General features: G+C 44.1%; 1 protein-coding gene across 4 annotated transcripts in view; it reads right to left on the reverse strand.

Annotated features, from left to right (window-relative positions):
* Window positions 1-14,611, reverse strand: part of Atp10b (ATPase phospholipid transporting 10B (putative)) — a 335,243-nt gene that overhangs the window by 101,991 nt on the left and 218,641 nt on the right. For 3 of the 4 annotated variants that reach the window (XM_078052000.1, XM_078052012.1, XM_078052023.1), the window contains 2 exons: window positions 8,939-9,226; window positions 7,808-8,002 (listed from right to left, as the gene is read on the reverse strand). In XM_078052000.1, coding sequence (XP_077908126.1) covers window positions 7,808-8,002; window positions 8,939-9,213 — 470 coding nt within the window. In that variant the 5' untranslated portion in view covers window positions 9,214-9,226. Of the gene's footprint in view, window positions 1-6,468; window positions 7,037-7,807; window positions 8,003-8,938; window positions 9,227-14,611 lie in introns of those variants that run through there. The other variant, XM_078052029.1, reaches the window with a different exon arrangement.

The following is a 14,611-nucleotide window of genomic DNA, read 5'->3' on the forward strand; positions in this document are numbered from 1 at the left end:
ACACACACACACACACACACACACACACACACACACACACACACACATACCCCAAAAAGGAAAATTACTCAGCCATAAAGAAGAATGAAATTATGGCAATTGCTGGTAAGTGGATGGAACTTCAGAATGTCATGCTGAGTGAAATAAGCGAATCCCTGAAAACCACAGGCCAAAATGTTCTGTGGATGCTAACCCATAATGAGAGGATAGGGAGGGTAAGTATAGAAGCTCACCGGAATAGACAAAGGGGAATGAAGGGAAGGGAGGGAGAATGGGATGGGGAAAGACAATAGAATGGATCAGACATAATTTCTTATGTTCATACTGTTCACACCACAGTGAAACTCTATCATGTACAGCCACAAGAATGGTGTCCAAATTGGAATGGGTTGTACTCCATGTATGTATGATATGTCAAAATACATCCTACTGTCATGCATATCTAAAAACAATAAATTTTTTAAAAGTAGAGCTGGTTATGGTGGCGCATGCCTGTAATCCCAGTGGCTCGGGAGGCTGAGAGGAGGATTGTGAATTCAAAGGCAGCCTCAGCAACAGCGAGGTGCTAAGCAACTCGTGAGACCTGTCTTTAAATAAAAATACAAATTAGGGAAGGGATATGGCTCAGTGGCTGGGTGCCCCCGAGTTCAATCTCCAGTACCTCCCAAATAAATAAATAAATAAATAAATAAATAAATAAATAGAAAAAAATGGGAGAAAATATTAGAGAGGAGAAATTTGGTGTTTGTTTTTAAAACATTGTTCTCTCTGCCCACTGACAGGTAAACATGGCTCAGTGAATGCTCTTGGCTTTTAACAACAAAATGAGCAATTCCCCTGTATCCCTGGGGAAGATATCAAGAAAGTTGAAGGCTTGGTCTGGGATGGCTATGGAAAAAAATTAGAGTTGAGATGTGTGGGATTAAAAAATAATTATTTGTTGCTACTTTCAGCAGGCACCAAGTTAAATGGTTTATAAGATTATCTCATTCAATCTACACGACCCTGGGAAGTAGGTACTTCGACTGTCCCCATTTCATAGATGCTGACATGGAGCCTCAGGTGAGGGAGCAACTATCTAGGGCCACTCCTTTGCTGAGTGGCAGCTCAGAGACAAGCCCAGGTCCGACACCCAAGTCCTTGCTGGTAGCAGGCAGGAAGGTCACCCCTGAGGTGCCTGCTTCACCCTCCTAGGTGCTGTGATGTGTGGTTTACCTCTGTAGATTTGTTATTTTCAAGCTTTCCTGTACATCATCTGCCTATCTTTTCACAAAATAGATCTCAGAGATATTATGGCCACAATCGAAAGAGGAGACCAAGAGGGTCCCAGCTGAAGCAGCTTCATTGAGGCCACACAGCTAATTAGTAATATAACCAGGGTCAGAACCTCATCCCTCAGGTGTCTCCCTGGGGACCCAGTCATGAAAAGCAACTGGAAGCCAAAATCAGGGAGCAGGCCAGGTCCCCCAGCGCCAGGCTTTCAGGAGACTGCTTGTTCTCCTGTAGGACATGCAATGACTTTGATGTTACAACAGCTGCCTGATTTACAGAAGGGACCCTACCCTCCTCTCCAAGTCTTGTTAAAAAAGTCAGATGGAAAAAAGAAGCTGAAGCTGTTGTGTTTCCCCCCTAAGTTTCTGACATTTCCAGGACCTGGTCTTTCTGATATTAGCAGAAGCTACAAGTGCATCTTTGAGTTGAGGTCTGCACAGGCTGTGAACTGAAGTGCGCCCTCTCTGCCTCGAAAAATGTTACTCCCCCTTCAGTGCCCTCCTGAAATGTCACCTCTGCAGGGAAGGAGTCCCTGGGTCCCCAGTTTCCTGCAGGCAGCCAAGTCACCACGTCCTCCGTACTACTGTGTCACTTTGAACATAGGCTTCCAGAGCTCCTGGGGCATTACAACTGTAAGTTCCTCATGAGAACCGCACTGCGCAGCCCAGGAGAGCACACAGGGCCTGCCCAGGGATGCACACACACCAAATCCTGAAACAATATTTGCTGAACAGGTGAGTAAGCGAAAGGCTGGCTAATGATACTCTGGGTGGCTTTTGTTTCCTTTCGATTTGGGGACAAAACCCACCCTGGATTCCCTCGGTTTACATTCTTCCTTCGGTATCGCACGTTTCCTGATTGCAAATACAAATTTACTAAACTAGATGGAAAAATACAAGTCTCTTGCTGGGTATGGTTTCTAGATTCATTAAACTGAGCCCTGGGAGAAACTAAGCTAATACAATTCTGAAGCTAATCTCTCCTCCAAGTCATTCCATAAATCTGATTAATGGGTCACCTTTCGACCACAAGCACAGTGGCTGTATTAAAAGAAAGCGCTCTAACAGGATTGTAATTCTGTTAACGAGGCTTCTGCTGTTTGCAGAGAGACATTTTCTCACGGTATTAACAAGCCTGGGCTGGCTGATGCCTGGAATTAGGAAGTAAAAGCAAAATCTGAAGGGCCCTGAGGTTTGCACAAAAACGCAAAAGGAAAAAAAAAAGGGGCGTTGGGTCTTGAAACATGTAGATCTGAGATGAAATGGATAGAGTCAGTGCTCAAGATCATTTTTATTTTTATTTACTTTTTTGTTGCTTCTCAGAAAAAAAAACAAAACGATCCTCTCAGATCCTGTGTTGTTTGCCTGCAATTCCATCACACGTCCTAGATCTGCCCTTTGACACCTGTCAGTCAAGATGGCTAACGGTCAGGTAGATTCCTAGCTTCTCATTTCAGGGTCTTTGGTAGACTCAGTCCTTTCCAGTTAGAAGAATTTGTAGGGGCAGAATGGTACAGAATGTCCCAAAGTGGGCAGGTTCCTGTTCATCGGTGAAAAGCAATTTATAAAGAATCTACATTCAAAAACCACTTTAAAGTGACAGTGGAGAGGACATAGAGGTGAGCCCCACAACATCTGTCCCCTTTTTCTTAGAAATCATTTCTTCTCTTTTCACTTGGGTTTTACCTCATGCTGGGTGCTGGGGAGAAGCGCTGTGGCTCCGGAGGCCCCACCTCATTTCCCCACTCCCAGCTCCTTTCCCTAAGGGTTAGATCATGGGTAGGCATAGGACCCCTGGGGGCCACTGAGAGATGAGGCAGGTTTATGAAGGAAGCTTCCTCGACCTTCTAAGAGGGTCATCAGAAGTATCTTTCCTTCCTTCCTGGGTTCCCACATGTTGTGAGGGCTGGCCCTGCTGTAGCCATCTCACTGCCATGAAGCAAGCCAGAGGGTGAAGAGGACATAGAAGGAGACTGAATGAAAAGGACGGCAGAGACTGGATCTGGATTGCTGAAGGAGCCATGCCGACTGCTTGCATACCTCAGGACTTCTGCAGTAACCTAAGTCAACAAATATTTTGCTTAAATCTGAATTGATGTTTCTGCTACTTGCAGGGGGGAACATCTCAACGGACACAGCTGAGTTAAACAAAACTGGGCCGAATACTTCGGGTGGTCAGAACCTTTTCATATTAATGTGCATCAAGACTCAAGCATCACGCGTGTACTATTAACCCAATTAAATTGGCTGTGGGTTCTCTTCTTTCATAATGCGTCTCAAAGGAACGGATCTAGTGTGACTACCAAGTTTTACAAGAATGGAGACTGAGATCCAGAGATGTAGGTGAGCTTCCTGGCTATTAGGATTGCCAATCCATGCCAGAGTACAGGCCCCTGACTCCCAGGTCTGCTTCTCACCTTAACATCAAGCCCTTCTTCTGTGTCTAAAGAGCCTTCTTCATTGATGAACCTCAGGAGCGGGATGGTTCTTTCGCAGAAACTCCAGTTTACTGGAATAGGTTGCAAATTATGGGTTCCATAGGCAGAATAATAGAACATTAGGTCTCATAAAATGGATCTGCAGTGTTTGAAGTATCAGTTGCCAACACTGAACAATCAGGTATTTCAGACAAAAATATCAGTTTCTAGCTCCCTGCATAAAGCTCAGATAATCTGGCAACACTACGCCTCTCTTTTCCCCTGACAAGATCCGGGCTGGCTGAAGGCCAGCTCTGCTTCCTGGGATGAATTCTCGGCTTCCAGTGATCCGCAGTCCCCACTGTTCCCTGTTACCTCCCAACACAGATGCCATCTGTGGTACCAGGACAGGAGGAATATTGCTTTACTTTTTATAACTAGTCCATCTTATTTAATTCCCTATTTGCCCTTGTAGTCAGTAATCTTGTTATAACTGAGAAAGTTAAATTACCCAAAGTTAGATATGAAGAAATAGGTCCAAAGTCCAGTCAGTTTGGAGCAACCCTGAGTTAAACAGAGAAGGAACAGGTTTTTTACTTGTGGGTCTTTTCTTCATCTGCAGGGCGTGAGGGCCAGCATCCATTTTTTTGGCTATGGACATCTTTGCAGAGACCATCTCTGCCACTATTATTTTACTGAATACTGCCCTCAGGACCCTTGCTGTTCCCTCCTCATACAGAGCTGTTGGACTAATGTCTTTTCTTTCCTCCTGAGATTTTTATCATCCTGTTTTTCTGATGTTCCCTGAAAGCTGTTTTGAGAACAGAATAATAGCAGGCTGGCCCAGGTGGGTCCAGCTCCTAGCACAGGTGAGCATGAGACTATCCCCAAGAAGAGGCTCATTATTCTGAGACATTCTGGCAGAGCAAGGAGAACAGGACCAGGCTCTCTGCAGCCCACTCACTTTCCTCCCTAAGGAACCAGCTTCTTGGTTCACACCAAGGAGCCAACTTCCTGGGGGAAAAAAATGACCGGAGAGAGGTCCCATGTGGACTGGTGCCCAAAGAAAAATAATGCATCTTAAAATCTGCTGCTTCCAACAAAGGCCTCGCAGCCGGACGTTAATTTTCCTCTTTTTACACTGTCCTCACTCACAGGAAAGGGACATGTGCTTCTCATTTCTAGGTGATCAGTGTGCTCCCAACATGCAAAACAATTAGGTTTGGTTGGAAAAAGAATTAAAACCCTCCGATTATGGGGCTGGGGTTGTGGCTCAGTGTTAGAGCGCTTGTCTAGCATGTGTGAGGCCCTGGGTTCCATCCTCAGCACCACATATAAACAAATAAAGGCCCATCAACAACTAAAAACATTAAAATTAAAAAAAAAAAACCCAAACCCCTCAGCCTAGTTTTTCTGCACATGGAATTGAGGTCCATCTAGTAAAGAGGCAGAAGCTCACTTGCCGCTCACAGATGAGGGTGGGATTTCACTTAGGGGTTCTTTGGTGACGAACAAGTCCCTGTACTAGATCCCCTCCTGGGAGGCTTCCCTAGATACAGCTTTCCGAGGGGAGTTTCTCTCACCCACCCTTTGGCCAGCCAGCTCTGAGCTGGCCACTTCATCCTCCTGGGGAAGAAAACCCCCTTTGAGGGTTAGTGGCTATTCCTGGCTGGAGCGCACAGCCCCCAGGAGCTGGTCCCATCATCCCAGCAGGGGCCAGCAGCTGTGCCCTTTCTCCTGAAAGGGGTTGATCCCATCAGAGGCAGTGAGAGAGACTCAAGCTGCTCTTGGGAGAGGTGGGTGCTTTCCCTCTCTGCAAGGAGCCGAGCCCTCCTCTGCTGGCCAGTCAATCATCTGAGGCTGCTGACTGCTGGTGCACATGTACCCCGTCTCTTAGCAAGCCCAGGTGCAACTCCCACACTTCCTTGAGAGCCACGTAGGTGGTCATGAAGTCCTGACTCGCTCTAACTCTGCCTCCTTCCCTTGCCCATCAGGAGTCTCTCTTATCCTCCTAGCCCAAGGTGGTCCCTCGCCCAGTAGAAGCTTTGTAAAACAGCAATGTGTAGCAAGTGACACTAAATCATGTGGCCAGAAGGTGACCTGCAATCTCTGTCAGGAAACATCAGAAAGGACATTCAAGGACAGTTTTAGTGCTGGGGGAAATACAAATTGCACATTCTAACTATAACTGCAACTTGCACTTATTGATTATTTATTACATGTCAGGTCAGGCATAATGCTAAGCACTTTCTCTAGAGATTATCTTGTGCAACTCCTATGACGACCAAAAGAATGACTCCAATTTTACAAGTGGAAAATCGAGGCTAGGAGAGGTCACCTTTCTTGCATAAAAAAAGTCATGTAGGTAGCGTTCAGCCCAGGCAGTGTTCTCTGATCCTGGTTCTCCTAACACAAGGCTTTTTGAGGACTACTTCCCTTAGGAAAAGTCAGAGTTCCTCCCTTCAAGGTCCCCAGACACAGTCAAATGGGCCTATGGCCACACCAGATGAAAAAGGAGCTACAATTCACACAGAATTCTTAAACGTTGGATCAATTTGAAAACAGTTAGGAAAATGCTCCATAATGAAGACCTCCGACTGACTTGCCCCCTTTGGGTTTCAGACTATAATCCTCACTCTAGGGAACTGAGCACTGAGATCCAACGAGAGCTCCCCTTCTACTGGCCCCAGCTGGAGTGGCAGAAGCCACAACCCCAGCCCCCAACTCTCAAGGATCACATGGGGGGGGGCCGGCAGGACCTCCCGGGTTGTTTGCTTTACCTGCTGTAGACGAAGCACTCTTGGTTATTGATCACTTTATCCGACTGGTACCTGCGGAGGTCCTCCCAAGCATCTTTGATGGCAGTGACCGCCAGGATGACGCAGACTGGAATCACGCTCAACCCAGGCTGAAAAGCACTGACCACGGGGATGAAATTCAGAATCACGATGCCCACAAAGTAGAGGTTGGCAAACCGGTGCAGCTGCTCAAAGACGTTCTTGGGGATGAAGGACAGCGCCGTGTACTTGCTGGTCTTGATCTGGTTCCCACAGTACTGTTGGTTGGGGTTCTCCCTGAGCGACCATCCTTCAAAGGGCAGGTTGGAGACCACCACACGCCTCTTGTCGTCTTTCCTCTTCCGCCTTTTCCTCCCCTCCTTTCTCATCTCCGCGCCGCCCTGCCTCTCCAATCCTCATAATTCCATCCACTGGCCTGCTCGGCTGAGAACTTCTCCTCTTCTTTCAGAAAGGAAGACTCAAAATAACCAGCCAGGAGAGAGCCAGGACAAGCCAGGAGCCTTCAGGGAATGGGTGTGTACCCAGCAGGCCACTTCCTTCTACTCCTGGAAACTCCACCTGTTGGAATGTGGACGTCACCAGCAGGTGTCTTCCTATTTCATCCACAGCAGCCAGCAACAGGTGCACTGGCTCTGGGTCCTAAAACCTACCTGTTCAATTCTAAAAGCAAACAGTTTTATTCTGAGCCTTTAGAGATGGCATTTTCTTGGTTGGGAGAAATTACCCAACACCTTCCGAAGGGTTTCTCCTGAACTGTCTCCTGAGATGATCCTATCTTCACTGAGTTTAAACTTTTGGTTTCCAACCCACTCTTTTTTTTTTTTTCTTAAATTGTGGATGAACTCAATGTCTTTGTTTTCATGTGGTGCTGAGGATCGAACCCAGTGCCTCACACGTGTGAAGCAAGTGCTCTACCTCTGAGCCACAACCCCAGCTCCCCCTCAACTCTTAATAATGCAACCACTTGTGCTTTTCCAAGTTACATTAAGTTTTCTCAACTTTAGCATTGTTGACATTTTTGACCAGATAATGATTTTTCACTGTGTGCGGGGGTTGCCCTGGGTATTATAGGGTACTCACCGGCACCCTCTGATTCTTTTCGATAGATCCCAGTAGTTCTCTCCCTCCCAGTATGACAGCCCCAAATATCTCCCAATAACAAAAGCTACCTGGGGGGTTCAATTGCCTCCTCTTGAGAATCACTGAATTAAATGAATTAAAAGAAAATATCACGTAGGGAAAGAGACCAATTCTTGGAACCTACTGGGGAGTTTGTATAACCCAATTGCAAGGGAGAAAAACAGAAGCAAGTTTCTCTTACCCTTCATATATTCTGACGCTGGAGTGGTTTATCTCTCTATCAAAGCGGTGTCTCTCGAGGTCCTCCATGCCATCCTTGACCATGATGATGAGCAGCACGATGGCCAGGGGGAGCATGGTGATCTCTCTGTGGAAGACCTCCAGGGAGGGCACCCAGTTCAGAATCACCAGGAACAGGAAGTAGAGGTTGGCCCCTCTGCAAGGGGCAAGCCAGGTGTGAGTGAAGGCTGCAGAGGAAAATCTGCTCCCTTTCCTGTTTCTTCCTACTCTTGGCCCGGATGGACAGAAATGACCTCTACTTTCCATGTCATCTCAGATGTTGTGGTAGGGCTTTGAAGCCAGCTGATCTAGATATAAATGCTATTCCTATTGTTTACTGGTTGATTGACCACCTGAGCTTGTTTTGGCTTATGTACTGTGGGGAGAGCACTACTGACTTTAGAAAGCTCTTATAAGTGTTACATAGTAAAATATTTTTTTTTTTTTAGGATATATAGTAGAGTGCCCCAGAGCATAGTAGTTGGTCAACAAATGGCAGTTTATAATAATTATAAAATTTAGGATGATTCCCAAGACCACCTTTTGATTTTTAACCAGCAATGATTTTTCATACCTTATCTCAGAAGAGTGGCTTACGTTTGCAAAGTTTTCAGGCACATCCTATGTCCTCTTCCCACAGTGCCTTTGCATGTGCAGGTCTATTTGCTGAAACACTCTTCTGCTCCCTTCCCCGACTTCTGCCTGCTTCTTTTCACTCAGTTAATACATTTTCTCCCTTTCAGCTTACATTTCAATTGCGACTTCCTCAGGGGAGTTTCTTCTGATCCTTAACTAGGTCCAATTTCCCTCAAATATCACCATATACCTCTCTTGGAAAGTAATTTATTCTAGTGGTAATTTTATTTTGTTACATAACTTAGAAATTAGTGTCTCTTTCACTAGAGAATACACTCATGAGTTTGGTCTCTTTTTTTTCTCATGTACCTCAAAAGTGCTCAACATGGAGAAATCTTCTCTAGGCACCTGCATTAGGGTATTCAAGGAGAGGTGGCCCCAGAAAGCAGCATCTAAGTTCATCTCAGGGGCAAACACCTGGTTAAAACAGGTGCTCTTTGGACAAGTGGCTGTGTACCTGTGAAACTGCTCACAGAGATTCCGGGGCAGGAAGGTGAGGAGGCTGTACTTGGTCGTGCAGATTCTGTTGCCCGAGTATCTCCTGGAGACCTTTTCCCAATCCTGGTGGCAAAGGCTGTTGTTGGGGACCACAACCCGCTGCTGCGGCAGGCTGGGGTTCTGCCTCCCCCTCTCTGGAGGGAGCAGTGCCGTGGTCTCTGATGGAGACCCCGGGAAGCCGTCTGGGACTCGCCACCGCCACCTGGGCCAAGATGAGTCCACGGAGAGGGCCATTTCCAGGGAAGGTCTGAAAGCAGACATGTGAGGTCATCAGTATCAAGAGAAGCAGGTGTCATGCCAGCCCATTCCTTTGTCCACGCAAGGTAGATGCTGGGGTCCTAAGCTGTAGGATTGCTCCCTATAATCCATGCCTTCTAGGATGAGTGTCGTTAAACAGAATCACATGGAAAATACACAACTGAGCTGTGGTAAGCATTTTGGAAGCCGTTAAGGGGAGTGAGAGGTGTTAATGACACAGTTGGTGACACTGAGGGGAAAAGCCCAGGTGTTGGGCTCATGAGCTCAGCCCTGGAGGTGAGAATCCTAGAGCTGGTTGATGCCCGAGGCTGAACTCAGTCCACCTCCACCTTGCCCACCTTTTCTTTCCTTACTGAAAACTGAGAAAGACTATTCTTACTGTACCTTCTCGTGGGAACTTTGAAAGGAACAAATTGCACAAGTCAGAAAAGAATGTCGACACCTTTTAAAACAAAGGGAAAGGTATTTTTTTTTTCTTTAGGATTTTTTTGGTTCTGAAATTTTCTGATAGTCATGACATTTCAGAAAAGCTCAGCAGTGCTCAGAACCTCTAATGGTGGAGAGAATGGCCCAGGGAGGCTTTTCCACTGGTGCTAGAGGTGGCATGGCCGTGCTGATGGCTGCTGGAGTCTTGGACATCAGCTGGTGGCTGGCGGTAGCTGGTCATGCCCTCCTTCCTCCCCAACTCCACCTGGTGGTTTCTGAACCTGAGCCCTTGGCACAGTGATGCTTTTCTCAGATGGTGGAGGAATGTGGTCCACCTAGGCTCTTCTGCTTCCTAAATGGCTTTAATGGAACTTATGAGTAAAGCTGCAAGTGTCCTCATGGCCAAATGTTGCTTTGAGACTCAGAAATACAGGTCAACATGGTGGCGCATGCCTGTAATCCCAGCGGCTCAGGAGGCTGAGGCAGCAGGATCAAAGTCAGCCTCAGCAATTTAGTGAGGTCCTGAGCAACTAAGTGAGACCCTGTCGATAAATAAAATATAAGAAAGGGCTGGAGATGGGGCTTCAGTGGTTAAGCATCCCTAGCAGCAAAAAAAAAAAAAAAAAAAAAACTCAGAAATACATTATTCAAAGATTCAATTTGCAAAGTTACAAGTGGTGTATAATTGTTGTTCTCACTTAGTAAGCTCAGAGGATGATTCTCTTTTGAGTAAGTGAATGAGTAAGTGTCAGGTATTATTAATCTTACTCTGAATGGCCCCAGCCTGTCATTGTAAATATTATCACTTAGGAAAAAAATGTTCCATTTCCAGTATGAATGGTAATATTTTATCTTCTTGATGCCCATATGATCAGAACCTCATCATAATTCTCCTCATAGCTTTAATCAACCAAAATGATTTTTAATCCATGACCCCAGGGCTGTTTGTTGGAAGCTTTTCAGAGTCTTAGCAAACCCTTGTAGCAAGCATGAAAAAAATAAATGCAATTACAGGTGCCCATCATAACATGACCAAAAGCAATATTATGAAATTCAGCAAGCCAGAAATAATATCATACATCTTCTTTCTCATTATAAGAAAATATGCCCCCTTCATGGATTCTTTTTTTATTGCAAAGGAAAAGGAAATGAAAAGATAATTCACAAATAGAGTTGAAAATACAAATGAGAAATTTTGCCTTGGCTAAGGCCATACACATTAGACTTTTCTCATTTTTAGCTGCTAACATATTTTTAAATGAAGAGATTAAATTGATACAGGAGATGAAGGTATTTTCGAAGGGTGGTTTAAATGCCCATTTATCATAATCACATTCTTTCTAACAACGTAAAATAAGCTTCTGTAAAAACGAAGCGAATGTAAGAAAGGTGTCAAATCCTTGCATCTAGTTTGATGAGGAACTAGGTATTTTCATAATTTCAAAGAATCCTTCCCAATCATGAATTCCAATGGTAAAAACAATCATGAAATCTGGCGGACACCAAGCAAATCAAGAGGGCAAAGCAAGTATCACCAATATCGGGATGAGCTGACCTCTTGTGCCTCCTGACAGGACGTACTGAGAAGAATGTGACCTCATTTCAGCAGGAACAATAACAAACCTCAAATTACAGGTTACTCTACAAAATAATTGGCCTGTGCTTTTCGAGTCAAAAAGGTAAAGGAATTGTTTGATGGAAGGAAGCTTAAAAAGACATAAGAATGGAATATCATCTGTGATTTGAATTGCACCCTAGACTAGAGGAGAGAAATAGGTCCAGAGGGCTTTATTACACAGTAGATGAGATTTGGATAGGAACTTAAAAATTAGGCCTCTGTGGGTGTTTGTGTATCTGTGTGTATCTGTGTGTGTGTGTGTGTGTGTGTGTGTGTGTGTGTGTGAGAGAGAGAGAGAGAGAGACTAAAGATCGAACCCAGGGCCTTAGGGATGCTAGGAATGCATTCTACCACTGAGCTACATCCCCAGTCTTAGATAAAGTATTTTAATAATGTCATATTTTCTGAATTTTGTGATAATAGGGTAGATAATTTTTTTAAAAAAATCTTGTTCTTAGGGAATGTATCCTAAAGTAGTTAGGGTAAAGGGAAAATTGTCTCAAAGATTCAGAAAAAAAAAGTGTGTGTTTGAATATGAGTGTGAGTGCAGGCGTACACGCATGCTCACACACACTCATGCACAGAGTGGAAGAATCGGGGGAGTCTTCCTGGGAAAAGGAATACTTATTCAAACAGTTACCTGAAGACCACATAAGAGCTAGCAGAGAGGCTGGGGAATGGTGTTCTAGGTAGATGAACCAGTAGTAGAAACAGCAAGAAGTCCATAGGGGAGTCCCATGGAAGACATGGAACTGGGGAACAGAGGCCAGCAAAAGTTGACACTGGAGAGGCAGAGCAGGGACAGAGGGCCTGTTAAAGCTCTTATGCTGAGAGGCAGAGTGTGTGTGTGTGTGGGGCTTCTCAAGTGTTTTAGGCAGAAAGTGACATGGTGTCATGCATTATGCTGGCAAAGCAGGTAGGAATGGGTGGAGGGACCAAGGTTGGGGAGGGGAGGCAGCCCTCCACCCACTGCCCGCTCTCCTCTACATAAAGTGCTTCCTGCCAACAGTGGGACAGGAACACAGGGCACTTCACGACTCTTTTATCGGAGGTGTGTTTTATTACTGCACCTGGAAGAGCCGCCCAAGGTCCTTCCTGTTGCAGTCTGTCTCACCCTGCTTTTTCCTGAAACCACAGCTCCCACTAAGAGAGGACGTCAGGATTGCCGAGCTTTGCTAAGTCACACTCAGATCACCTTGGCAACCCTCACAAGTACCCTAACATGACTTTCCTTTTGCCAGGATGTCCTCTAGATTAATGAGGTGTGCCATTAGCTTAATATCCTAATTTTTTTTTAAAGGAAACTCATTGCCATTCCCAAACTTTCTTAACCATGCCCCCATCCAGTCAGTTCCTTCCTCTTTTTAATGAATCCAAATAAATCCCATCATTAGCAAATTCCATTTTTATGGGCAAAGGGCCAATAAACAGATGTTCATTAGATCAATAAATACATATTGAATCCTTCTGTTGTACAAGAGCTGTAAACATTACACAGGGATCTCTCTCCTTAGGAGCTTACTTGAGTGTGGCTGAGAGATTTTAAATGCATGCTTGGAGAGATAAATAGATAGATACTCACCAACCAGGATGAGTATCACAAAGGAGAGCAGGTGGCAATGCGATTACATTTCAGTGGGGTTGTGTTTGTCCCTGAGGAGGTGGGGCTTGAGCTGAGATCAGGGAATGAGCTAGGGGAAGCAAGATTCAGCAGACCAATTCTCTACAAACATGTGATTCAGTTAGGCAGGACTATGGGCCATGGTGGGTGGAGGTGTGGGGGGGTACTATGCAATCAAGATCTATACTTAGATTTTTTTTTAATTGTTATTGTTCTTTGCACTGGTTTTATTAGATGCTAACTGGTTTAGGAAAACCAGTTTTATCAGGATTTTAACTAGTTTTATCTCTTTTATCACAATTTTAAGAAGATAAAATTGCTTGCTTGTATGATGGGTGGATATTTTGCCCATCAATTTTTGGGAAGCACCTTGCTCTAAGACTTCCAGTGAGTAATCAGTAGGTTTAGCCTTCCCTGATGGCTCTCTGTGATTGATGGAAACACATTTAGTGACTTACTTGAGCACACTCTTGAGACCCTGTTGGAAATTTCCATTGACAACCAGTGTATTACCCTGATATTAGAATTAATTAGAATCTAATAAAGCTTGGTCATCAATTAACCATGGAATTTTTAAAGTAATCTATCCTCAGGACAAAATGTGTAAATCTCATGAAGAATTTTCTACTACTAGACAATAAACACACAATAACCATCTTGGAAGAAATGACCTGAAGTTGGCACTTCCTTGAATTGGTGAATTCTATCAATCTTGCTCAAATGGTGACCACTCTTGAATCACATTCCCAATTTTTATCACACCCAAATATGTGTTTAATTAAATGCAGTTATACTTTATTTAAATCAAATTGTCTCTTAAAAGCTTAAATGTTGATTTTGTGCTAATGTTAGATTTGTGCTAAAAGCTTCGATATCTGAAACTAAGAAGCTTGATATATATATATTTTAAATAGGAATTGCCAATAGGAAGTACTTTGTATTAATAAAAAAGTAGTTTTGGCATTAATAAAAAGTACTTTCTGCTAGTAGGGGCTATTATAACAGTGCCCAGTAGACCTCACTGGATTAATCCTATGCCCAACTCTTCAAAAAAAACAATGCCTTTCAATCTGGGTCCTGACAGAGATAGTCAATTGTCTTCTAATACTTTCAGTACTTCCCACAGATTCCCAACATCCCTTGTGGGTAGGAAGAGGCTGTGAAACAAGTTCTGGACATTAGGTGATGAGCAAAGCAGGGTAATTCCCATCTGCGTCCCTGATAGGACCTTCTGAGTTTGGCTTCTTTTTCTTAACATAATGTTCTCAAATTGCATCCATTATTCTGCAGATGACGTAATTTCATCTTACTTTTTGGCTGAATAAAACCATATTGTGTATATATACCACAGTTTCTTTTTTCTTTGGTTGATAGATATCTAGGCTGGTTTAGCTACTGTAAATTGTTCTGCTATAAACATGGGTATGCATGTATGACTGTAGTATGATAACTATTCTTCAGGATAAATACCAAGGAGAGGAAAATCTGGGTCAAATAATGGCTTCATACCTAGGCTTTTTGGGAATATCCATGCCGATTTTCACAGTGATTGTACAAATTGACAATCCCACCAGTAATGTAAAAGTGTTCCTTTTTACACATCCTCTTCATTATTTATTATTATTATTTGTATTCTTGATGACTGCCATTTTCACTAGTGAGAGATGAAAACTCAGTGTGGTTTTGATTTGCACTTCCCTAAATGCTAA

The sequence above is a fragment of the Ictidomys tridecemlineatus genome, chromosome 1 (assembly GCF_052094955.1).
Source record: "Ictidomys tridecemlineatus isolate mIctTri1 chromosome 1, mIctTri1.hap1, whole genome shotgun sequence".
Lineage (NCBI taxonomy): Eukaryota > Metazoa > Chordata > Mammalia > Rodentia > Sciuridae > Ictidomys > Ictidomys tridecemlineatus.